Source organism: Perissodus microlepis, chromosome 14, assembly GCF_051167445.1.
Source record: "Perissodus microlepis isolate ML-2025 ecotype Zambia chromosome 14, ASM5116744v1, whole genome shotgun sequence".
Lineage (NCBI taxonomy): Eukaryota > Metazoa > Chordata > Actinopteri > Cichliformes > Cichlidae > Perissodus > Perissodus microlepis.
In genome coordinates, this window is record NC_140474.1 from 30,258,479 (window position 1) to 30,283,535 (window position 25,057).

The 25,057-nt window shown below is 39.8% G+C and overlaps 1 protein-coding gene across 3 annotated transcripts in view; it reads right to left on the reverse strand.

Annotated features, from left to right (window-relative positions):
* Nucleotides 1–25,057, reverse strand: part of numbl (NUMB like endocytic adaptor protein) — a 65,320-nt gene that overhangs the window by 7,512 nt on the left and 32,751 nt on the right. For all 3 annotated transcript variants that reach the window (XM_084950522.1, XM_084950521.1, XM_084950520.1), the window contains 4 exons: nt 12,979–13,129; nt 7,440–7,514; nt 6,074–6,148; nt 1,984–2,124 (listed from right to left, as the gene is read on the reverse strand). In XM_084950522.1, coding sequence (XP_084806648.1) covers nt 1,984–2,124; nt 6,074–6,148; nt 7,440–7,514; nt 12,979–13,104 — 417 coding nt within the window. In that variant the 5' untranslated portion in view covers nt 13,105–13,129. The remainder of the gene's footprint in view (nt 1–1,983; nt 2,125–6,073; nt 6,149–7,439; nt 7,515–12,978; nt 13,130–25,057) is intronic.

The following is a 25,057-nucleotide window of genomic DNA, read 5'->3' on the forward strand; positions in this document are numbered from 1 at the left end:
TCTTTAGGATTGCAAAGAAAGTTTTATATCAGTAAAAGTCAAAGTAAGTTATCCCTCTGAAAGCAAATCATTTCAGAGGGCATTTTACACTGAGCCATTAATATTTTCCATCCCTGGTACACTGGCTGCTTGTCTTAGCTTCTTTCTTATACAAAGACAGCCACGGCAATTACAGAACAGAGAGTCCAGTTTAAGATGAGCACACAGTTATGGATATTGTATGGTGGAAATGGAGAGAGACACAAATGGGCAGATAACTCCACTGGCTTCTATCTAATCCCTTCTCCTAATCCCCCAGGTCTGTGCTGCGTCCTCTTCCGTCCACATTAATAATCCAACTCGCCGTCTAACTTGATGAAACCACTGTGGGGTTTAGAACCACATTATACTATGCCAGCACTCGTTCTATTGCAGATGTCTTTAAATTTCAGTCGGCTTATCCCAAGGTCATTCCAGTGACACTATTTTAGCGACAGGTAGAGAAAATTCATAAACAATCATTTAATTGGCTACAGCTGTATTTTGAGACACCTGTCACAGAGTGGGTTGTGTTTATGTTTGCCTGTATGACAGTGATAGGTTTGTAGCTTAAACCTATTCGCTGGAACGTTCAAGATAATTTAATTACACAGCAAAGCAAGACACGAGTAGGCAAAGTTCTTTATGTTTGTCGTGCACGGGAGAGAACTGGACAAACGCTGTTCCTTCGCTCGACCCCAGTTGCTCTCATCTACTCCCCCGTAACACTGCTCTTTTATTGAGGTTACATGAATATACATAGGTTCATTCACATATGACGTCTACATACAAACAAAGAGTACCTTGCCTGTGCGTTGTGTAAGTATGTGTGTGTGTGTGTGGGGTCAGAGTGTGACCCCATAAACGACTTCCCTAAACCTGCTGGTCTGGAAATCCAGCAGTTCATCTAAACAAAAGGCACTTAGACTAAAACAGATATAGCTACGTTTATCCTACCATAAAACAATAAGAGAAGGTACAACCCCTCCCATGCTCCCAGGATGTTGGTGTGAATGCCAGAACATTCTGGAATGCACACAAAGTCTTTGCAGACTATTAAGGATCACACATCCTATCACTACACAATCGATTACACACCTCTAAGCATATATGGTTAAATATTTCTAAGCATAAATGACAATAAACAATACAAATCTAACAGACAGATTGCAATGCGCGTTAATATATGAAAAACAGCTGAAGATGTATTTTCAGTGAAATGTCTGTTTATTTTTATTCGGTGATTTGTTATTTAAAAAAAGAGCTACGAAAACCCCCCTCCAGACATTTTAACAACGTAAATAAATTAAATTTAGAACTGGGATCCAAGTATCTTGTGTGACTTAATGCTGTATGTCTACATAAGAATGACAATTAAAATGGAAACATCCAAAGCACTCATGTAGCCATCTATAGACATTACCTGATGGGGGATACATGCTCCCTAACAAATATCCATACAATATACATACAGATGGCACCTTTACCTAATTCAGCAGTGGAGTTATCCAGTTGTGTCTGTCCAGACCTGATTCTCTTGACAAAATCCAGAGTGCGTAAATGGCTTTATGATATAGACGAGTCTTTATTTTTGTTTAAACCAAACTTTACCAAACACTTTCACATAAGCGGAAAATATCTGGCATTTTTAGACAGCAGAGATCAAAACTATATTGAAAAACTAAACTTGCACTGTGCCCGTTACTACCTGTTGTTGATACAAGTTGCTGAATTATTATGGTCCCTTGTTGCCACTGCTAATCTCTTCCTGTTTTTAAGCCCCTTTAAAATACTGAAAGTAAACCTCAAGATCTATTTTTTTTTTTTTTTTGGGGGGGGGGGGGGGGGGGGGGGGGGGGCGGCCCACAAATGAACGAATTGTTTGCACTGATATATATAAAAGCTAGAGCAACACAGACCTTTTTCCATATAAATCCTAAAGGGTATCTGGAAGTGTCTACTCACCGAGTCTTTCAGAGCCATGAAGCAGTGGCACATCCATCGTCTTGTAGTCCCATCTCTGCAGATGTAGGAGAAGGCCTTGTCATAGTTACGGTCCGGAGCGCAGAATGAAACCTTCTCTATGGTCTGGTCCACGATGAGGTCCTGAGAGAGGCAGGCAAAGGAAATTAGACAGAGTAAGAGGAGATTATTGCATTTGACTGTGCTCGTATTACACTAAAGCCAATTGAATTGTTCCAGCAGGTAGAAGAGTCTCAAACCAACTGCAGCTTAATTGAAGAAAAACAGGAAATATCACTTTAATACTGGGAGCACTAGCTCACAGACCGATCCAATACTTGACACACTGCTTTTAACCTCATTTAACCCCATCAACCCCCCATAAACCTATTTACACATCCACTGATGACAGCAAAGACAGAGACTACAGACTAATGACACCGAAGCCTCTTTTAATCTCTGCGATGTTTCCACAACTTGCCCTTCCTTCAATAAAAGGGTTATTCAGCTGGCTTCAGCATGTATAGTCACTATAGAAGAGACTAAGAGGGGGCCACTGTCTTTCTCTGTGTACATAAAGGGGGCCCTCAGCTTACCTCTTTGACTCACCAAAAACAGAAAGAAGAAGAAAAACAAGAGGCGTGAGCAAGAAGAAAAGGCAGAAAGAGGATTCACACACACTCATCCACACACTCCCTTCCTGCCTTGCTGTGTCACAGAGAACAAAGAGACGGGCGGACGAGGGGAGAAGACAAGGGAGGATGAGGATGGGAAAAGGGAAGAAAGGAAAGAGGGATGTGATGAGAAAAAAGTAGAAGAATAACAGCCTATTCAGTGTGGGCCAATTAGTGAATGGAGGGGGATGCTGGTACTGAGGTGAAAGGCTGAGCAGAGACCGACATGTCTGTTTCTTCATCACTGGTATAATGACTTCCTCTGTGTTAATACGCACACATAATACTGTATTTATGTACTGATGTGTTTTCTAGGGATTTATAATTCTCTGTGCTCTTGTGAGGAATATTTGTAATGAGGTGAGCGGGGGTGGGTAACTCAGACCACGGCCTTCTATCAGTGAAAGGAAGAATAAAGCTCGGCAGTGACTCTGGCTGTGTCATCTATGCGGAGGAGTCACTCTGCTGAATGGAATACGACTTTACTCTTTCTTTCTGCTGGTGATTTATTATGAAGGTCATGCACATCGCACATATGCACAAGCCCACTGTATACTGATAGACTGTGGGAAAGGTTCTGATAAAGGCTCGTGGGGCTGTTAATAAGAGCATACTAGCTGATTCACAGAGGTTAGCTGATGGCAAGGATGACGAACAGGCAATGAAATAAAACAGGAAGAAAGTGATAAAAGCTGATTGTCTGACAAAAAGTTATTAAGTTAAACTTGTATTAAATTATTTTAATGATTATCATAAATAGTTTACACGTAATTAACCTGTGAAGATGTTGCAGACAATTACGTTTTGGTCATCTCACAGTTAGTTCAGTATTCTCCTTTCTCTCTCTTTTGGGGCTCTAGTATCTTCTGACTGGAATATCTGACTCTTACAGGCTTCAGTGTGTTAACTGTGTCTGCACACTGTTTGTTGTTGGCCAAGGCGTGTACAGCTTGCTAAAAATATTAGAGCTTTATCTTGCTATAAAAGCAAAAAGACGCCATCAATTTAGTATTTTTACCGGCTGAAAAATAAAAACACTGAGCTAAAGGATGCTAAAACCCTGTGTAGAGCGCTGAATGACAACCTTAATATGCACAATTAGAATTCCTAATGTTCCTACGTAAGGGTAAACCCATTTTATGAATTATTGAATATAAAACACACTGAACTTGCTTTTGCAGGAGTTTATTAATAAATGACGAGTGAGCCTGCTTTTTCTTTCCACATTTCTATTCAAACACATGCCCTTTGAAATGAATGTGTTATATCACTGTGTGAACACACTAAGCATGGGTGAGACGCACATGTTATAAAAGCAAAATTAGGTAGGGGCTAGAAAGCAATGTGACGCTTGGGCAAAAACATCATTTATACATTTACACTTTAAATTTGTATTCAGCCTTACAGCTTCAGTGAAGGTGAGGTATATTTTAAATTAACCTGTTGTTTAGGTAATGTGGTAGAAGAGAAACAAAAGTGCAAGCCAAAAGAAAACAACCTATTGTGACTCCACCAAAACTAATGTTTTCTTCTCTTTTGCTGATATTGGTGTTTTTTAGCTTCAAGGTTAAAGCTGGCTAACACGCTGACTTATAGCAATTAAATCTTATAAAAAACCAAAACCTCACTTCTGGCTTCTCTCAGCTTTAAGCTATTCAGTTGCTACAGTTCCAAAAGTTACAGCAATGTAAATCTTTAAACAAATATGTTGATTATGGTTCACAAATACATAGGTTTATTTTAGTTTTTCTATTAGTTTTTTATTACTTTAACCTCCTAGGACCTGGCGTCCACATATGTGGACATCACATTTTGGGTTATTTAGACCAAAATACTCGATTTTGCTCTACAAGGGCCTGATATCCACTTACGAGGACATTATACTGCTACTCTTCTATCGAAATTTTAAATGAATATCCTCATATGTGGATATGAGGACGAATATCCTCATATGTGGCTCTCATTTTTTTTAGAAACAAAAATTAGGTAAAAAAAAAAATCTGCTAATCCAATCAGCCCAAATGTCAAAGAGAAATTAAAAATGCATGCCGTGGAGGAGTTCGGGTCTTAGGAGGTTAAAGAGCTGCTATCAGCCTATCAGCAAACAGGATAATATTTACTGATGGTAGCATCCAGGGTTTATCTGCTGTGTTATATCATATTTGTTCTGGCTAAAAATATTGTGATGAAGAGCTCCAAGTTTGGATTTGGGAGACAGAAACCTTCTCTACTTTTAAAAGATTAGGCTTAAAACTTTCATTTTTAATAAAGCTTATAGTTAGGGCTAGATCAGGTGACCCTGAATCCTCCCTTAGTTATGGTGCAATAAAGATAGATTGTTGGAGGTTTCCCATGATGCAATGAATGTCTTTCTTCACTTTCTATATGTTTACACACCACTCTGCATTTAATCATTACACAACACTCTGCAGTTATTATTAAACTCTGGCTGTATCTTTCATCCTGTCTCCCTATATCTCTCTATTATCGTAGGGTCTTTACCTTACAATATAAATCACTTTGAGGCAACTGTTGTTGTAATTTGGTGCTATGTAAATAAAGTTGACATGAAATGAATTGAATTCAAGAACAGAAAGACAACAATAGAACAGATAGACAATAGGAAGGAGGAAGGTTAGAAGGAGAGGAGTGGGACTGAGAAACTGGAAGAGGTGTGGTCGTGTGTGGCCTCTAAACACATTAAAAAAAAAAAAGTAAAGCAAGAAAGAGGCTGCTCTATCAGGCTTACTCTCTGCACTGTCTCTGCTGCTCTTTATTGTGCTCTGCTTTCAATAGAACCACAGCGAGCTGCACTCACTGTAGGAGGCCGCCAGACACTCCTCAAGTGCATGTGTGCGTCTGTGTTTACTTGAGTTTCCCTCCCCCACTAAGCACCTTTAGCAAGCAATCATGAGTCACATATGCCAGCTCTGACATACCAAACACACACACACACACACACACACACACACACAGAGACACACACAGAGTCTCAAAAGCCTGGGAGCAACACAGTGGATACACAGTGGACCCCTCTGTTAGGGTCACCAAACTAGGACAGAATGAGAGTTTTGTTGGTGGTCTGAGGATGGCATATGCATGCCTTTACTAAATATGAGAGCAACAAAAAGAAGAAAAAATGTTTCAAATTGAAGTATTAGAGGGGAAATAAGCGCATTAGTGGGCTTTATATCTTCTTTTTGACAGGCTAACTCTGTTATTTGTCTCTCTGCCTGTCTTGAGAGGCTGAGACTGAAGACTCAGATAAAATACTAGTGTGCACAAGACTGTAGACATGACAACAAGAAGGCACGACTGTGCACCGTGCCCTTGCTGTCAGGTGAGTGATAACATAGATAAAAAGAGAGATAGAAAGAAGGACAAAACAAGGAGACACATGATAGATAAGCGTTTCTTACCTTAGTTTTGTCATCTACCACCCTGAGTCCATCAGCCGAAACCCACAATACTGCTTTTACTGTCTTTTTCCCGCTCTGGAAAGACAAAGAACATGGGACACTGAATCATTTAAACCTTTATAGACAAGTAGCAGTATTAAATTGTACTTGAAGCTTATGAGCGAGACTGTAACGCCACCTTTATTCTTGCCTGCTGTTGTGTAAAATGATGACATCCCTGGGATAAATGAGGTAGTGGAGGGTTAAGAAAAGAGAGGCGGGAGCAGCTAAAAACTGTTCCAGCTGGCACTACGAATCATTTTGCCAGAGGTGGGCACCAGGCAGCGCTAATAACAAGCTCAACATGGGCCATGCTAAAAATAAACAGACTGAAAAAGCAAGGGCTTCGTGTGTGAATCTGTGTGAATCTGTGAGCGTGCACATGCACACGAATCCGCATCGGAGTTTGTGTGTGCGAGTAAGGGAAACAGAGTCAGAGCTCTGCAGGAAATGGCTTTGAAACCCACAGCAACGCGATAAGGAGCCCCATTTTTGCATAATCCCACTGACAAAAAGAAGGAGGGAGCAAGAATGAAGGTGAAGAATCTGACAATGATGGAGGGAAGAAGAGGCTAAATGATGAGGTGGAGACACAGTGGAACTCTGGGAGAAATATTTTAGCTTGAGCAAATGCAGAGAGAAAGATGTTGGTGTTGATAGAGAAAGAAGCAAAACAATTTGAAGATTTTTAGGGATTTTCTGTAAATTGTTATATAAAGTTATACAGTTACATGCCTCCCTGGGGATAAGATATAAAATGCAGATTCCAAGCTGAAAATGTGGATTTTAAAGAAAAGTGCAGTTTGATATTAGTTTGTCAAGAAAAGCAGTAGCAGAGAAATAACATGAAAACTGTGTTGTACACGCCTGTCCTTTCTACAACCTCAAGTGTGTGTCTGTGTGTGTGTGGCTGTCTGACACCGGCCAGTCTGAGTCACTCTGTTCACACGCTCCCTGTCCGAATCCAGCTTCCCAGGGGGGTCAAACTATGTGTTTACACGAGCATGCGTACGCCCCAGTTTCATTTTCTGCTTGCTTTTCTACGGTGACATCAGATACATATGGAATAGGACCCACCAGAGAGGCCAATTAACGGGATAAAAAAGTAGAAAACAACAAGAAGAACAAGTATTGAACGTGCGTGCATTTGTGCATTTCTTCAGTCAATACACTGGCGCACTGGCTTTGCGCCACCGAGTCTGTAATGAGTTCCTGCAAAGTTTCTGAAGTCCTCTGGGTGCATATTTGTAACTGACTTCCTGCAACAAAATGTACTTTTAGTAATGCAGCAAAAAGTGTGTGTTAGAAGTGTGTGTGGGTTACTCACAACTTTTAGCTTCTTCACTGCCTCCTCGCATACGTGCATCCCTCTCGACTCGTCCACCTCCACCAACCCCAGGTACTGCAGACAAAACAAAAACAGATGGTTTTAGGTTTTTCCTTTTAACGTTTGGTACACCAGGGCTCTTCATTTAAACTTCTTGCAAATGAAACTCATTCAGCTGGAGTGAATAGTGTGAACGCAAAAAAACAGTTGGAAACAATCAGGAAGGTCTGATCTGAGAAACACAGGCAGAAGCTGGGCTCATAAGCTGAGAATAAATCTATAATGTAGGTAGGAGCGATGTGATAACGTATGGCTTCTAAAGTAATTACAAGTTTAAAATCAATTCGATATCTAACACGTAGCCAGTGAAATATATAGGTCCCCTTGAGACAAAAAAATTAAAAATTAAAAATTTGCAATTTGTATATTAAAACAAAGTTAATACTCAGATTGTGAGCTTACTTTAATATCCACTCCTGATGTTGGAGGATGGACTTCCAAGGTTTTTGTTCTTAGTTACAGCTCAGGTTTGGGAGAGCTGAATAAAGGAACTTCACAGAGATAAATTAAGTTTTAAATTAAGTTTTGTGGGATCGATTATTTAACATCTCTCACACCCAACACTATTTTGCTTCATTCTCATTGAATTTCAACTCACCTTTGTCCATAAAAGGATAATTAGCAACTGTAACTAACTGCCTGTTATGTAGGCAACTCTGCATTACATTTAAATACAGGGAGTGCAGAATTATTAGGCAAATGAGTATTTTGTCCACTTCATCCTCTTCATGCATGTTGTCGTACTCCAAGCTGTATAGGCTCGAAAGCCTACTACCAATTAAGCATATTAGGTGATGTGCATCTCTGTAATGAGAAGGGGTGTGGTCTAATGACATCAACACCCTATATCAGGTGTGCATAATTATTAGGCAACGTCCTTTCCTTTGGCAAAATGGGTCAAAAGAAGGACTTGACAGGCACAGAAAAGTCAAAAATAGTGAGATATCTTGCAGAGGGATGCAGCAGTCTCAAAATTGCAAAGCTTCTGAAGCGTGATCATCGAACAATCAAGCGTTTCATTCAAAATAGTCAACAGGGTCGCAAGAAGCGTGTGGAAAAACCAAGGCGCAAAATAACTGCCCATGAACTGAGAAAAGTCAAGCGTGCAGCTGCCAAGATGCCACTTGCCACCAGTTTGGCCATATTTCAGAGCTGCAACATCACTGGAGTGCCCAAAAGCACAAGGTGTGCAATACTCAGAGACATGGCCAAGGTAAGAAAGGCTGAAAGACGACCACCACTGAACAAGACACACAAGCTGAAACATCAAGACTGGGCCAAGAAATATCTCAAGACTGATTTTTCTAAGGTTTTATGGACTGATGAAATGAGAGTGAGTCTTGATGGGCCAGATGGATGGGCCCGTGGCTGGATTGGTAAAGGGCAGAGAGCTCCAGTCCGACTCAGACGCCAGCAAGGTGGAGGTGGAGTACTGGTTTGGGCTGGTATCATCAAAGATGAGCTTGTGGGGCCTTTTCGGGTTGAGGATGGAGTCAAGCTCAACTCCCAGTCCTACTGCCAGTTTCTGGAAGACACCTTCTTCAAGCAGTGGTACAGGAAGAAGTCTGCATCCTTCAAGAAAAACATGATTTTCATGCAGGACAATGCTCCATCACACGCGTCCAAGTACTCCACAGCGTGGCTGGCAAGAAAGGGTATAAAAAAAGAAAAACTAATGACATGGCCTCCTTGTTCACCTGATCTGAACCCCATTGAGAACCTGTGGTCCATCATCAAATGTGAGATTTACAAGGAGGGAAAACAGTACACCTCTCTGAACAGTGTCTGGGAGGCTGTGGTTGCTGCTGCACGCAATGTTGATGGTGAACAGATCAAAACACTGACAGAATCCATGGATGGCAGGCTTTTGAGTGTCCTTGCAAAGAAAGGTGGCTATATTGGTCACTGATTTGTTTTTGTTTTGTTTTTGAATGTCAGAAATGTATATTTGTGAATGTGGAGATGTTATATTGGTTTCACTGGTAAAAATAAATAATTGAAATGGGTATATATTTGTTTTTTGTTAAGTTGCCTAATAATTATGCACAGTAATAGTCACCTGCACACACAGATATCCCCCTAAAATAGCTAAAACTAAAAACAAACTAAAAACTACTTCCAAAAACATTCAGCTTTGATATTAATGAGTTTTTTGGGTTCATTGAGAATATGGTTGTTGTTCAATAATAAAATTATTCCTCAAAAATACAACTTGCCTAATAATTCTGCACTCCCTGTATATAGCCCTGAGTTTCATCTACTAAGTTTTTGTTGTTTTTGACAGCTATTTAAGTTATTTAAAAGGTATGAGAAGAACGAACTGAAAGAAAATATGCCAAGAAGGCAGGTTGCAAAGTGGCTTGCAGAGAAAGCAGCAAGGGTATGTATGCTAAAATAGCTTATAAGGAGTGTCTTCTATGAGACTTTCCAAAAGACAAAAGCAAACAATAAATTGAAGCATCAGCTGATGTGGGCTGGCTTGAAATCAGCAATTGTTATTAGGACTATGGTTTAGGCAGGTATCAGGAATTAGAGCAGGTCATCCACTAACTGGAACGTTGGTGGTTTGGTCCCTGTCTGCATGTCAAAGTATTGATTTGATTTGATTTGATTGATTAGCATTCAAATATCTCAATGAATACAGAACAAAGATCTACCACAAAGCAAGAAAGCATGAGACAAGGCTAATCAAAAGGTATTGGCTGAAGCATTTGCTTATTACGCCAACCCCCCAAGTATCCTTGGGCAAAATGCTGAACCTCAAAATTACTCTCAGATGCATTCACTAGAGTATGAATGTGTGATTGTTATATAGAAAGCACTTATATATTAAATAAAGTGGGTGAATTAGACATGTTGTATAAAGCACTTTGAGTGCTCCAGTAGAGTAGAAAAGTGCAATATAGGAACCAGTCCATGTACCATTTACTATGAGCTGAGCTAGATTTTGTGACTTGCCTTAACAAATACTCTGACTATTTTGTGATAGTAAACAACAGGAATTATATTAGTGTCAATGTTACCTGTGAAAGCGGGGGTGTCTGCCCTCTTTTTAAAATGTCAAACAGGCTAATATTGTTAATGTCACAATGGCTGAGCTAACATAGTTTGGTCTGCCTTACACTATCACAGTTGGCAGCTGTTATTTTACTTTGCTAGCTTGCTAACTGGATATATTACTAAAATAAGACGTGTTGTTAGAAAAAAAAATAAAAATAATGATGACCATTACACACAAATTGAAGTCAAAACATAAGTAAGGTTATCTAGAGCTTCATATGCTCTATAACGTAAAGTATGAGAGGCACCAGGCAAATCTTCCAAGAATCCCACATTCTTTAGTTTGCAAAAACAACGTTTCTTTCAGCAGAGCTGAGCTGACACGTTTTCTTTTGGTAGCTACAGTTCAAATGCTTTTGAAAAGGTACTAATAGTTCGTGACTCATTTAGAATTTAAAAAACACTGAGAAAGCACTGAAAAAAAAAGATGGCTGAGCGAGCATGGAGGTAAAAACAACATATAAAGAGACAGAGGCTTTTATGCTTACATCTCTTGCTAAAGCTCTGAGCTCCACTTCAGTGCCCATCTCATCGCTAGCTCTTTGGACCATTACCATCAGAACCGTTTTCCATTAGCCTCAGCCCCACACGATGCCTTTTCTTATACTCTCAGCTTTCTTTGTTGCCTTTATCTTTTTGCTTTGTATTTCTCTCCTGGTCCATTCAGTCTGCGGTCTTTCTTTCCTTTCATTTATCTTATCTGGTCCTATCTATCTCTCATTTCAAATCTGAAAATGTCTCTCCTTACCCTCTGTGCGCCCTCATCCCTCACCTTGTCATTTCCTGTGCTCTCTGTAATCTATAACCTTACCTCATCATCACTCCTCTTTCTCTGGCTTCCATCTCCCTCCCTCATTCTCTCTCCAGCCCTTCTACAAATCACTTTAGCTCTCAAGGATGGCCATACAGTACATGCTCAGAACGGAGCTTGTTATCAGTAAATTTGCCCATTAATGACGGCCCTTTTTTGCATTTATGGCATGGGAGGCATTCAGCTACTGAGGTAGAATATGGATCAGTGCTTTACTACTGATGGTTCTTATAAAGATCAAAGGTCAGAGCCAAAGTATCCTGAATTGTATCACACAGCCTAACCATAGGCATTACGTTAAAAAGTATATTTGCTTCCTTTAGGTACTGTAATAATATGAACAAAATAGAAATAATAGGATTTATGCTATTGTTATTAGTGCTGTCAGCATTAATCTCATTAATATCGTGCGTGGGGCTGGACGGCGTCAACGCATTAGCGCTGTCCAGCCCAGGCACGATCCGCGTTAACTCGCTAACAGAGATTTGCCGTGTTAATGCGGTTATGGCGTTAACATCATTTTAACGAGATTAACACTGACAGCACTTTTTTTCTGTCATATATGTCTGTCATATATATTTATTTATTTGTTTGTTTTTGTAATTCAGATAATATTCAGACTTCAAGAAAGCTGGTGGCAGCAAACAACTAGCTTAGCTTTGCATTAAAACTAACAGACCGCACTGCTAAGATAAAGTGATAATTACGTGAGAATCTTGTGCACCCTTTATTGCTGAATGTATTTATACAGCACTGACTTTACTTATTAATAAGGGCCAGTCTCCGGGGCTTAAAAACAAAGCAAAGGCAAAATGCAATTCATTAAATAGCCACTTGAGGCTGGCTCCAAAAGTTAGTAAATCCCTAAAGACTCTTATATTAAAAGCCCAACATTATAACAGAGATAAACATGTTTGCATCTTGACTTTAAAAAAAGGTTTTGTTTTCTTTAGGTAATTTCCCGCCCTCTGATATCTATAAGAGAGTAAATATAGCTTTCAATTGTGCTGAAAGTATTCAGGACATGGCTGATATTACTGGCATATTCGGTGCCATCTTGTCTAGTTCAGCAATCAGTTTGTGTAAAAATATGATCTCATTTTGTGTTTTTATGATAAGGCTTTTTTTTAGTTGAGGCTCACTCTGAGCAGCTCCACTAGCCAGCATCACTGCTGGCACATAAGATCTTGCCTAAATATTATCTCATAGTCTTAACTCACTTGTTTTTTCATACTTAACATTAACCCCCTAAGACCCAAACTCTTTCATGGTATGCATTTTAAATTTCTCTTTGATATTTGGGCATATTGGGATCTGATGAATGTAAAAACAAAGAACCACCAGATTTTTTTAACCTAATTTTTGAAAGCCACATATGAGGATATTTGTTTTAAATTTTGATGAAACAGAGGCAGTATAATGTCCTTGTAAGTGGATATCAGGCCCTTGTAGAGCAAGATTTTGTATTTTGGTCTAGACAACCAAAAATGTGATGTCCACATATGTGGACGCCAGGTCCTAGGAGCTTAAAAGAAAGAAAGAAAGAAAGAAAGAAAAAAATAAATTAATCAGGCTTAGATTAACTGAATATCGACTGTAGATACTTACCCGAACAGCAAAGTTGCATTTGCCCTTGCGTACAGCCTCCTCGTCAGCCTGCCATTGATGCGGTCTGCTGGCCTCTGGCACATAGGTGGGCTTCTTCCTCCTCAGGCTCTGACGAAGCTTGTTCATCTCCGGGGTCACGTGCTCCCTGGTACTGCAGACACAGAAAGGGATGCAAGTTTAGTTGCGGAAAACTGGAAGGCCATAGAGTATCTCTGTACTCAACAAAGGAAAAATGACAACCACCTGAGTGTCATTACCACAAGCACAGAACAATATTTTTTTTAATTACATTCATTTAATAGCAATTAAATAGTCAGGCACATTAAAAAGAAAAATTTAAACGCAAAAGTGCCAAACTATAATTGAATGAAATGCCACTTGAGAGAAACCAGAGTCCTGTATTTCATATGGTGTTATGAGAGAAGTGGGAATGATTTCATTGATTGGCTGGAGCTCATTAAGTTATAATCATCTCTAACAAGGCAGTCAGTACATCAGTGCCACAAACACTTTCCATCACAATGCTCCATTGATTCTCCATTCAGATGCAGGCTGTACAAATCGCACAGGTAGAACATTAATGAACACAAAAGCATCGGGCACGCTTTCATCTCTCGAAGAAACACCAAGAATGCTGAGCGCATGCTAATCAGCACACGTGTGCTCTCCACTCCTCCTGTGAACAATCCTCCCTCCGCTCCCTAATTAGACCATTCAGCCCGCTGGCCTGTTTAGCGCGTGCTAATTTCCCAGCATAATGAAACATGATGCCATCAAAACATGACCTGCTTTAAAAAAATAATTACTGTTTTCATTCCTCCACACTCACATCCCAGCTTCAACAGGAGATCTGAAGTACAATAAAAACACCTCTTTCCTCATTTGAGTCCTTTGTCTTTATTGACTAAATTAACTGCATCATCAGCTTCCTTGTTGTCCAAGTCAAAAGTTTCAAATTGGACTAAGCAGTCAGTCTATTCTGTTTTTCTTGTCCTCAATCTCTGAACACAACTGGTCTCTTTTCTCTACACAGTATAAGGGATCTGCTTAGAGATACACGAGCAAGGCCCAGTTTGTAAATCTGCAATATCAAACCAGGAAGAGTGCTAGAAAAAAAGGCTTGCATAAAATTATTACTATAAGATAACAATATATTAGAAATGCTTATCTCATGTCGTATTCTTCCATATATCTTGGATTAATAAGAGTAAAGATCGAGCTTGTTTTATTCGCTTACCATCTGGATGATCCATAAATCGGCATTCCAGCTTTTACAGGGTAAGAGAGCACATTAATCTTACACTGAAGACATACGATGTCCATATGTAAAGTGGTGATCTCAACACTGAAGGGCAGAACGCTTCTCTCAGCTCTACCACCACGGGGCCAAATTTATACTCAATATATAGTCGGACACGTCACTTCTCATAATTGCTGCCACCCTGATGATAATGCTGCCAAAGACTAGTGTACCGGAAGTGTGTTTGCAATTCGCCATTCTTGTGCACCACACACACTCCCTGTGTAATGCAGAGTATTCAAATGCAACAGCTCAAGTGGCTTTACTCATGTCTGGCATGTGAGGCATGTGCCATCTGCCAAGAGTAGATACTCATACACACATACACAGACAAAACATAGCCACAAGCCCATCTGCAGCTCGCCGCACATGTCGAGGTTTGTGCCGCTCATATGTGGGAAAAGTGCCAGCTGACTGGCACCTGGCACGCCCCCAGCACTGCTGCAGCAGGTGTGAACGGGCGTGAGCGAAGGGGTTACAGAGCTTTACATAACGCCTCACAGCAGAGGTAGAAGGGGGCTGGGGTGGCTTAACTCATGTCTGGCATGAGTAAAAGGACCCTGTAAATTAACAGACCCAGTAAAGGAAGTACTGGGTAAGGAATACAGGACACCCTCATATGGTCTAGGACAGCGGGGGAGGAGTAGTGAGCGAATGGCACTGGCATCCGATGGCAAACCACATGGGAGAGACGCAGAAATGAACCAAGGATACTGGGACAAGTTTTTTGAAAATATGAGATAAAACTACTGGGAAAAGAGAGGAATGAAGTACTGAGGTGAGAGAATTGGAGTTATAATACACTAAATGATCCTGTTCATCATCCATTGTCATAGTCTTAATAAAAAGGGAATTGTGTGGGAGTAGAGTAGCTTAACAGATTCACAGGTCAGTACACTACAAGCATGAGGGCAGAAAGTCAGAGAGAGCAACATCCAGCAATAATGCAGATTTTTTAAAAATGCATTAGTAAACACATTTTTAAAAAACCCAACTGCTTATCCAATGGTAAGTATGGTATCTGCTCAGTTATATTAAATATAAAAATGAACTACATATTTGAGAACCTAAACATGATTGAAAACGCTTGAAATGTTGCTCGTGTTAGGTCGCGAGTAAATTGACTTATTTTATTGGTCCCTTTAAAATTCAAAACCATATCCGAATTTAACACATATATAAAATTTGGTACACACGTGTCATATGAGACACAAAAAATTCCTCTTGGATCCACGCCCTGAACCCTGAAGGAAGTTCTCCGTTTTCAATTTCTACATGAAATTTTCATCGGCGGTTTCACATATTTTATACAGCAGCATCACATATAATGAGTGGATGTTTCTTATTCTGGATTCAAGAGAAGTTCAGTCCACACAGCTGCAATAATTTTAGCTGTGCCTTGGTCTCCCACTATTGTTTTCTCTAGTGTAACTTTAGCGTTCACTAACCTGCTGCTTGCTGTAATTATTTATTGGAAAGATAATATCCATTGGTATCAGTTTTCTCATCTAAGTCAAAGCACTAAATGAACTCATCCAGGCTACAATGAAAATACAGGTGAACGCAGGTTGATGGGCTTTCTCATGATGTGCACCGTGGCGTGAAATGAACAAAACTATCTGGTAGTAAACACTTAATGATAGAGAGACACATTAGGGCCGTGAAACTGCCAAACATTGAAATGGTGAAGCCGTTGCATAGCTGTGACCTAGCCCTGCAAAACTAGAACCATCTGCAGTGAGGGGGAAAAAAAGATGAGAGCCAGACAGAGGGGGTGGGTTGGCAAGCATCAAAATAAATCTATAAATCAATGGCACAAATTAAATCCCACTCCCTTTATGAACCCACGCAAAACTCGTAAGCACTTCAGTGTAGCCTACACAAACAAGGGGCCCAGTGCCAAAAAAGCACATAGTTGTTCCCAGTTTAGTGTTTGAGTTTGCAGCCATCTGGAATGTATTGTTGGGGAGATGGCAAGCAGGACAACTTACGGTCATATGATGTTATGTCGTGGAAATTTCTTTCACCCGAGCCGACCTCCTACTCTGGTCCTCCCTATTCCTTCTTCTTAACTGTTACTTACACCGCAGATCTCCTCTTGATCAAAAAAGATGCGGAGACAGGCGCAAAAACGAGCCTGAAGCTAAACATCTGCAGCTCTGCCGATGCGAATGTGAGGAAATAGGATTCACGGGGCTGACTTCAGTGTGAAGAGCTAGCCTACGCGTACAGACTAATAAATGTGGTGAAAAGAATTTTTACATCTTGCTCCGGCTTAAGTTGGTATTTTAACTGTGAGATGGTTGATGGTTATTAACAGCATGCGTGCGTGGGATTTACTATAATTATCAGTAATTACAGCACATTCCCGAATATATGTATATTACAAATGTCTTGTATTTGTCTCACCTCTGTATTAACAACACATGATCTGTGTTAAGACTGCTTGTGCGTCCAGCTGCGTTTTGTCCCTGCCAGATGTGACTCCGATTGATTTCTTTGGCACAATGCCTCTCTTTCACACACACACACACACACACACACACACACACACACACACACACACACACACACACACAACGTCCCTCCCTGATCCAGATGTTCTGTGTTCAACATCGGCCCAGAGATTTTGGCAAAATGGGACATACTCCTCCCTCACACATCTCCTCAACCAGATGCTCAAGAAAAACACAGCTCAAACAAGAAGGGGAGTAGGGGTGAGAGCGGTGATGTTACCACACACACACACACACACACACACACACACACAATGACTCACTGCCACCTCGTATTACGGAAAGCCATATGTGTGTGGAGCTCCAAAGAAACTAGGAATGGACATAGAGAGGTGGAGCAAGTCTCCAGTGTGTGTGTGTGTGTGTGTGTGTGTGTGTGTGTGTGTGTTTAAGTGTGTTTAAGTGTGTTTATCTTTGTGAGTGCAGTAACAGAGTATTGCCTTGGCTTAGTCATCATAGTGCTGACCACTTTATCTGGACACACTGTACCCACTCTACTAAAGTCCGGCTTTGGCTCTTTGGCTGTGCAAATAAGATGCTGAGGTGTTTCGCTAAAGCTGCGAGTATGACTCACAACTTTAAAGTCATAGTGGAATGGGAAAGTATCAAAGGTCTCTATTACCACAGCAGCATGCAGGAGTGAGAGTGTATTATACTCTGAAAAGATCCACAGTGGGTTAACAAATTACAACACATACATTACTGGTCCTAAACTCAGTAATCACATTGTAATTGCAAACAGCCATGTCAGTTGTGTTACATAAGTTCGAAATGATCTGCATAATGGTTGGATTTTTGATAACTCTTTAAACTTGCTTTTTTTTAAGCACGGCCAACAAAACATGAATATTACCTAAGATTTTTTAGTCTAAACACAGATGTGTCCCTACAAAGTTCAGCTCATGCATGTTATCCTATTGGCTCAGTCACACTAGAGTAAAAATAGGACAGCAACCTCCTTGCAATAAGGAAAACTCTCACCGGTTTTCTGGATATTGCAGTAAAATTTTTTGGGACAGATTCACAAGTAGTTGGAGCGACAGACTGGTTCCCCAAGAAGATGACCATGCTCCATCTGAACTCCATCTTATCGCTGTTTTATGACCGTCTTGATCCACCAAAGTGACTCTGAAAATGCTAACTGACTGTGAGTGTTTGCAGACACGATCACCATCTGCAAAGCAACCACATCAACGGCAAAGATATTGCAAGTGCATTGCACACTTTCGTAATAATTTAGTTTTCCTAAGTCTGACTGCAGCATAATTAGCATAGTGTTTGTGCAATATGCAAGCATTCTCAAGTTTATGAGCTTAGAATATTTTCCTGCCTTCACGATTCCCTTCAGTGTTAAAGAGTATAAAGTGTAATAAGTGCAGATACTATCCCACAGCTGAAGTCCTACGTATTTACCTTTGAAAAGGAATTTCTCTGCTAAGAAATTGTAATATGGTGGTGTTGGGTCGGCAGCCAGCTTTTCTGCTCCAAACCAAAACAATGAAAACATTACCCTAATAGGTAATGTTTGCATAAATCAGCAAACACATCGGGTGCAGGCACATTATGCTGACACGACGCGCACACACGCAGTAAAAACTGACCCAGTTTGTGGTCCCTGCAGACTTCACACACTGACACTGAGTGACCCACATAGAGACACTGATACATACTACCATTACTATTATCCCCAAGTATGTCTCTCTGTGTCTCATACTCCCTGAAAGTGACAGGTGGTGTGTGTGTGTGTGATTAAAGTATAAAGGAGCGTGATGCAGCAGACATAAACCAGGGCACTTGTATTTAGACTGAAGTTTGTCCCAGGACAGGATGCAGTGCAGTGTTTTATTAATCTAAGCAGGACTATGTATGTTTATGAGGGAGAAGGATACAGATACAGAGAGTGTGTTTTGTGCGTCTCTAAGCCTTTGTTACTTCCTGGAAACAACTCCCTCCCTGCAGGATTTGTGTCAGATGGAGCAAACAATCTCCAATAGTTTACTGCTTTGTAATACTTTGAATTCCTGCACATTCACATGTACAAAAATAACATTCTCTGTGCTAAACTGGGTTGACACCCAGTTTAGCACAGAGAATGTTCAGTAAAGTACTTGAACTTACTCTTATATCCAGTATTTCATTCTTACTGTGAATTACAACAAGCTATCTGGGAAAATTCCTGTATTGTTTGCACCACAGACCTATAACAATATTGGTTCATTTAAACAAAATTAAACAAACAAAAAACTCCCTAGTCTTGATACCTGAATGCAGTTAGTTACTACAGAAATCTTGGACATGGTGACCCATTAGCGACCTCTTAACCAACACAAACATTGGATCCCACCTCGACAACAAACTACAACAACTAAAGCCTGGCCAGTATTTCCAGCTGCTATTAGCTATTTGCTGATCTATTTGTGTCACCATTTATAACAATAAGGGGAAATTTAAAAAGTAAAGAGTGTTTACAATGCATAGTTTGTACACCAGGCCACCCTGCAACTAGGAACACTAAAAAAAAACACACAAAAAAACCCCCCACACACAAGAACTAACCGATCCAAGCAGAGTCATTGTATAAATAGGGAAATCTGTTTTTGAATGTGTCTGAAAAAATAATAATCAGACGATACATATCAGATTATCGGATTTTAAAATGGTTTTAATCATAACACTGCTAAATTAAATATTTAAACTTAAACTTTCACATCCCCAAAGTCTTTGCATTTCAAAAACTGAGAAAAAAGAACAGCAACGCTTGTCAGAAAAAGAAAGAACCAGAGCTCAAACACTTGTAAAAACTTAAAATGTACAAACTGAGTTTGCGCTCCCTCGTCTGAAGCTATATGAAACATTTATACCCTAAGGTGTAGTAGTTACTGCGAACAAATCTAAAGCAGAGCCTCTCTGGGAAGAGCAGATACAGATCAGTGGAGTGCTGTATACACTGTGGAGGCAGCTTTCCTGTAAGCGTGGAGGTTTAAATGCATCAAAACTGCTCCCTTCTGTCGAGATTAGGAATTTGTACAGGCTGATGTACAGTGGCAGCTGAAGCAGAGCCATGTGTTAAACCATCAGCCTGGCACCCACTGTGGCTATTGTCTCCATCTCTATCTCCCTCTCACTGTTTCTCTCCTCTACACACACACACACACACACACACACACACACACACACACATGTGCCTCAGTTTGCTCCATAAACCAGGCCCAAGTCTTAAAAAGAAAGTGGGTTCATAGATCTCTCAGTCATTGAAATTCAGGGCCAATCCGCAATCCATAGTAGTTTTCTTTAATGCACTGCTTCTCACACTGTACTCCTGCTTAATACTGCTCATAACACCATGTAATATAGTGTACAGGCATGTCCTTGAATGATTTTCTCCTCTTCAAAATGCATTATTTATGAAGTCAATTCCCATGCCTTTAGATTCCCCTCAGTGTGTACCTGCACTGTGAGCAGGGTTAATTATTTTACAAAATCTAACAAAGAAAGAGAAAACTGTGCCTGGGAAGAGATCCTACCTCTGTCTAACTTCATTGTCAGCAAATAATTCAATACCCACCAGCATATAAACTCTGAATAACTGGATTTATTTTAATTTTTTTATTTTTTGTGAAAGGAAATCACATGGTCAAGTCTTTTCTCAGTGGATTTGACTCAACAAGAAAATTGCAAATGTGATAGAAATGTGTGGATATATCAGAAGGCCTGCAGTATATCATTTTAGATACAATTCTTAAATCCCTTAAAAAAGCTGGATCAGCTCCAAACATCCAATACTGGTTACTGTATCCTCTTCTATAACAGATCGGTCATATTTTCAGGCGACAACTAACAGTTATGGCTACAGCGATTAGCTCCGCCCCACCTATTATCTTGGCCATATTGATTATGTTGTAATTGTCACTGCAGTCTATAAGCCATGACTTCTCTGTGGAGAACAACTTAGATGAATTATATGAAGGCAAGAGTGAGAGTGTGTGAGTGAGTGTGTGCTTGCGTGGTGTGTTATAAAAGTCGATACGCTTACCAGACACCAATTGGATTGACTCCGACTGGTAGACGTACAAACACACCCTGTCCTTCCTCTGACCCTCTAATGCAACATGATCTTTTAGGGGGGTTCTGGGCAGTTTGAGACCTTACTGAAAGCTGTCCCAATATAATTATGTACAGAGTGTGCACAAGTGTGCGTGTGAAAGCGAGACAGTGAATGCTCATCCTGGTTAATGCGATTGAATGGCCCTCTGTGACTCAAAGCAAAGTGACAATTTAGGGCATTATTGCAGCAAAGGGTGATTAGAGCATGAGAAACAGGTTCTCATCGGGATGGTAAGCACTTGTAGTAGATGGAGGTGACTCAACCAGCTGATCCAGGATCAGTTCTCTCATTTTTCTTTCATCTAAACTGATTTACTGAAACTAATTTCTGACATTGAGGCAATATGCCAGAAAGTTACACATGAACTATACTTCTGCTAAACAGAACCCGATTTTAACCCTACACCGCAACCTGACGTGCACCTCCCAAGAAATGTAACTACACGTCAGGTCGACACTAGGTCTTTCACTGCACAGAAAAACAATGTGAACACATAAGCGCCAGTTGTGAAAAGTAATGCCTTCCAAACTGTTTTCCCAACCTGCTTTCCTTCTAAGGCTATGTCCACACTAGCGCGGATAGATTTGAAAATGGCGTTTTCGTCTAAAAAAAAAAAAAAAAAAAAAAACGCGTCCACACTAGCGTTTTCAGTCGTTTTCACAGAGTTGTGCGTCCACATTGAAACGGTCGAAAACGCTTACGTTCCAGTACTGCGCATGCGTGAAACGCAAGAAGATTCGGTCTGCCTCATTTCTGTCTGCCGTTTGTTTACTTTCCAGCTCTTTGAAACGTCGCGGAAAAATGTCGGGGAAAAGCACCGAGTTTTTTAAATGGACTAACAATGAGGTGGAGTTGCTGCTGCGAGTAACACAAAAGCACAAAGTCGCAAAAGCGAGTGAGAATTAAAGAAGCATGAAGCATGTACAGACTGATATTAATCTTTAACAGGGCTGTCAAAACTGAACGCAAACAAAGCAACTGCTGTATAATGCCCTCCGCTATTTTTGTTTAATTGGTCACATGACTGCATCGTATGACTAACATGCGTCATCGTTTTCGAAAGTCTCCGTTTTTGCTGTCCACACTGCGACGCAAAAGCACCGTCTTCAAATGTATGCGTTTTCGAGAGCATTTTGAAAACGCTGCGTTTTCCTTCGGGGAAAACGCCGTCTCCGTGTGGATGGGAGGCCAAAACGGAGAGAAAACGCATTAGTGTGGACGTAGCCTAATTATGAGCAGGGACGACTTCACCGGCTGACACTGAGACTGTAACAAAGACCAAATTACGCTACTTCTCCTTTGACAGATGACCTCATTAACTTCATCATGTCAACTTGTGCTAGTTTTCTTTGATACAACACGGCTTCCACTTCAGTGAATTATGATCCTATTTAGAGTAAAACTGATGATAAAGCAGGTTATCAAAGTTTCATTAAGAAAGACACAGACAGGAAAAAAAGTGTGTTATTGAAGGCTTCAAAACAGTAGTTCTCAAACCAATGTGTGACATCACATTAGCTACATCAATCATACACAGTCTACCAGGTGCCACAGCTGCAATCGATCAAAGTCAAACCAAGTATAGCTAGCTATAATGGATGTTTACAGTCAAATCTGTGGCCAGGTATTTGACCTCTAACCATTGTTTTCTCCTCCAAATACGATGGTCCACATGCTTGTGTTTCTTTCAATAGACTTTAGCAACCTTCCTATGTTACCAGGTCACAGACAGGAAAGCGGTATGTAGGTACACTCAAGGAATAATTTTTTACTCTCAAAAAAAATGTTAAAAAATAAAAGTAAAATGAAACTGAAATATTTAAAAGCAAAGCTTAATTTATTTAAATCTTTGATCTTTAAGGAAGATGTGCTCGTTATAAACTGAATGTATATCGATAAAGTAAATTTCCTTTGGCCAGATTCTACGTATTAAACAAAATTACATTAAAAATTTACATGGAATTCAATTAATAAAAGTCGGCATTTTGGGCAGAACGTTTTTTTAATGTATAATATAATGTTGCTAGAAGGAATGTGAAAAAATATGACCATTTGTTGCTTTTATAAATCTGATATCAGTGTAGCTCAATTCACAGGTTATTGCCCATAAAATAACGAATGTGAACGTTGTCACTGAGCACAGTTTCGATGAAGATCCATTAGGTGATCATTGTCTGCAAGTTTCACTAAAATCTGACCAATACTCTAGGAGGAGTAGCAATTCTTATGAATTGCAGACAGAGAGACAGACTAACGCCTGACGGGTGAGCTGTCCTTCAGACAGTGAGCTAAAGATGCTAATCAGTACTACCATCAAAAATGACGTCCCCCCTGCCCCCCCACTGTAAGTCCACTGTGAACCAAGTTAATGATGACAACCTGCAGTCAAATAATGAGAAGGGATAAGTTGGCCAACCAAAACTTTAATGAAGGTACTTTCAAGTTAGGGCTGGGCTTTATGAGGAAAATCTATTATCACAATATTTTTTTGGCTATATCATGATACACTACATATATCACGATATGTTTAAATAACCTCCGAAAACAAATGTTATTTTCAACCATATAGTGTCTAAAATGGCACTGGCATACTCATTCAAATCAACCATTCAATGTTTTCTGAATGAATTGAAATGTTTTATTTTAACCATTTTTCACCAATACTGTCACAATAAGTCTCTCTCTGTAGTCAACATTAGACCTGTAACAAACAAAAGATCATAGCAACAAAAAATATGAGCTATAATTCATGACAAAAACTAAAACAACTGAAATTTAAAAACATCCTGTTTTGAGTTTAAATAAGTCTTAATTTTGCAGAGGAATGCTACCTTTTGTGGCAACAGTTTTATGGCATGTTTTGCTTCCGCATTTTGTTTGACATCTACACTCGTCTGAAACTTCCAACTCTTGCCTGTTTTCCCATTTGTAGTATATAAATACGCATGCTCAGCGCAGTGCTCCAGGCAGCAAAAAATTCCAGTTGGGAGGGGGCTATTAATGATTCCTTCACATGGTGTGGGAGAAAAAAAAATCTCACAGTGAATTGCATGCTTAACAGCTTAATATTTTCCTGACGATTAATACCTGATGGTTACGATAAAGCCATTTTAACAACATGGAAAAACTCGGGAGGCATTGAGTATATTCGATATATCGCCCACCCCTACTTCGAGTGAAATTTCTGTGAGAACTATGAAAAGAAATAGAAGCAGGAAGCAGCATTCCAGAGTTTTCTCTGACAAGGTAAAACACATTTTACTGTCCCCATTTTATAAGTATTGTGGTGTTGTAATCAGTGGTTATCATACCTCTAATGAGTTCTAAGAAAGTAAAACATACAACAGCTAATAGGTGTTACACCAAGTGGCATTAGCTAAATTTAGCTAGTTAGCTTGAATTCTATGCTAACGCTATTTTACGCCTTTTTAAAAAAATATATATATATTTACATTTTTTAAATAGATTTAGGAATTGGACATTATTGAAACCCTTTAAACAAACCCTTTTAAAAACAATGTGTTACAAAGATTTCATGATGCATGATATGTAACAGCACTGCCAAAATAATGGTAACATATACTATTTTGTGTTATGCTAACAATTTAAATATGCACTACTCTTAAGGGAAGTTCCTTACTCCCAGTTTACCTATTACTACTACTCATAACCACAAGCAAACACAAAAATGCATAATTTCCTTGGGGATTAATAAAGTATTCTGATTCTGATTTTGAAAACACAGTTTTCAAATGTACATGCCATTTTTCTTCTGTTCCCAGTTCGCCTATTCAAGGTAAAAATCTAATAAGTCTGAGATCAGATAAAGTCAGTGGAAGAAAATGTAATCTTCCCCTGAAAGAAAAACAAATTTCATTCACTATATAATAAAGCACGAACAAAAGTGGGGGAACAATCGATGTCGTGGGTGAGGAGGTCAGAAAAAAAAAACATCCTGAAATTAAAATTATCTGCTTCCCACTGCTTTCTGCAAATAGGGTTGAACTGGGAAACTTTAAATTACATTCTGTTACCTTTGCAGAGGGAGTGCGAAGCCGTAGAGAAGCACGTGCGTGTACATTCAGGCACGCACATACACATACACCTCCTCATCACCAGGAGACGCACACGCAGCTCCCACACCTATTATCCTCTTCC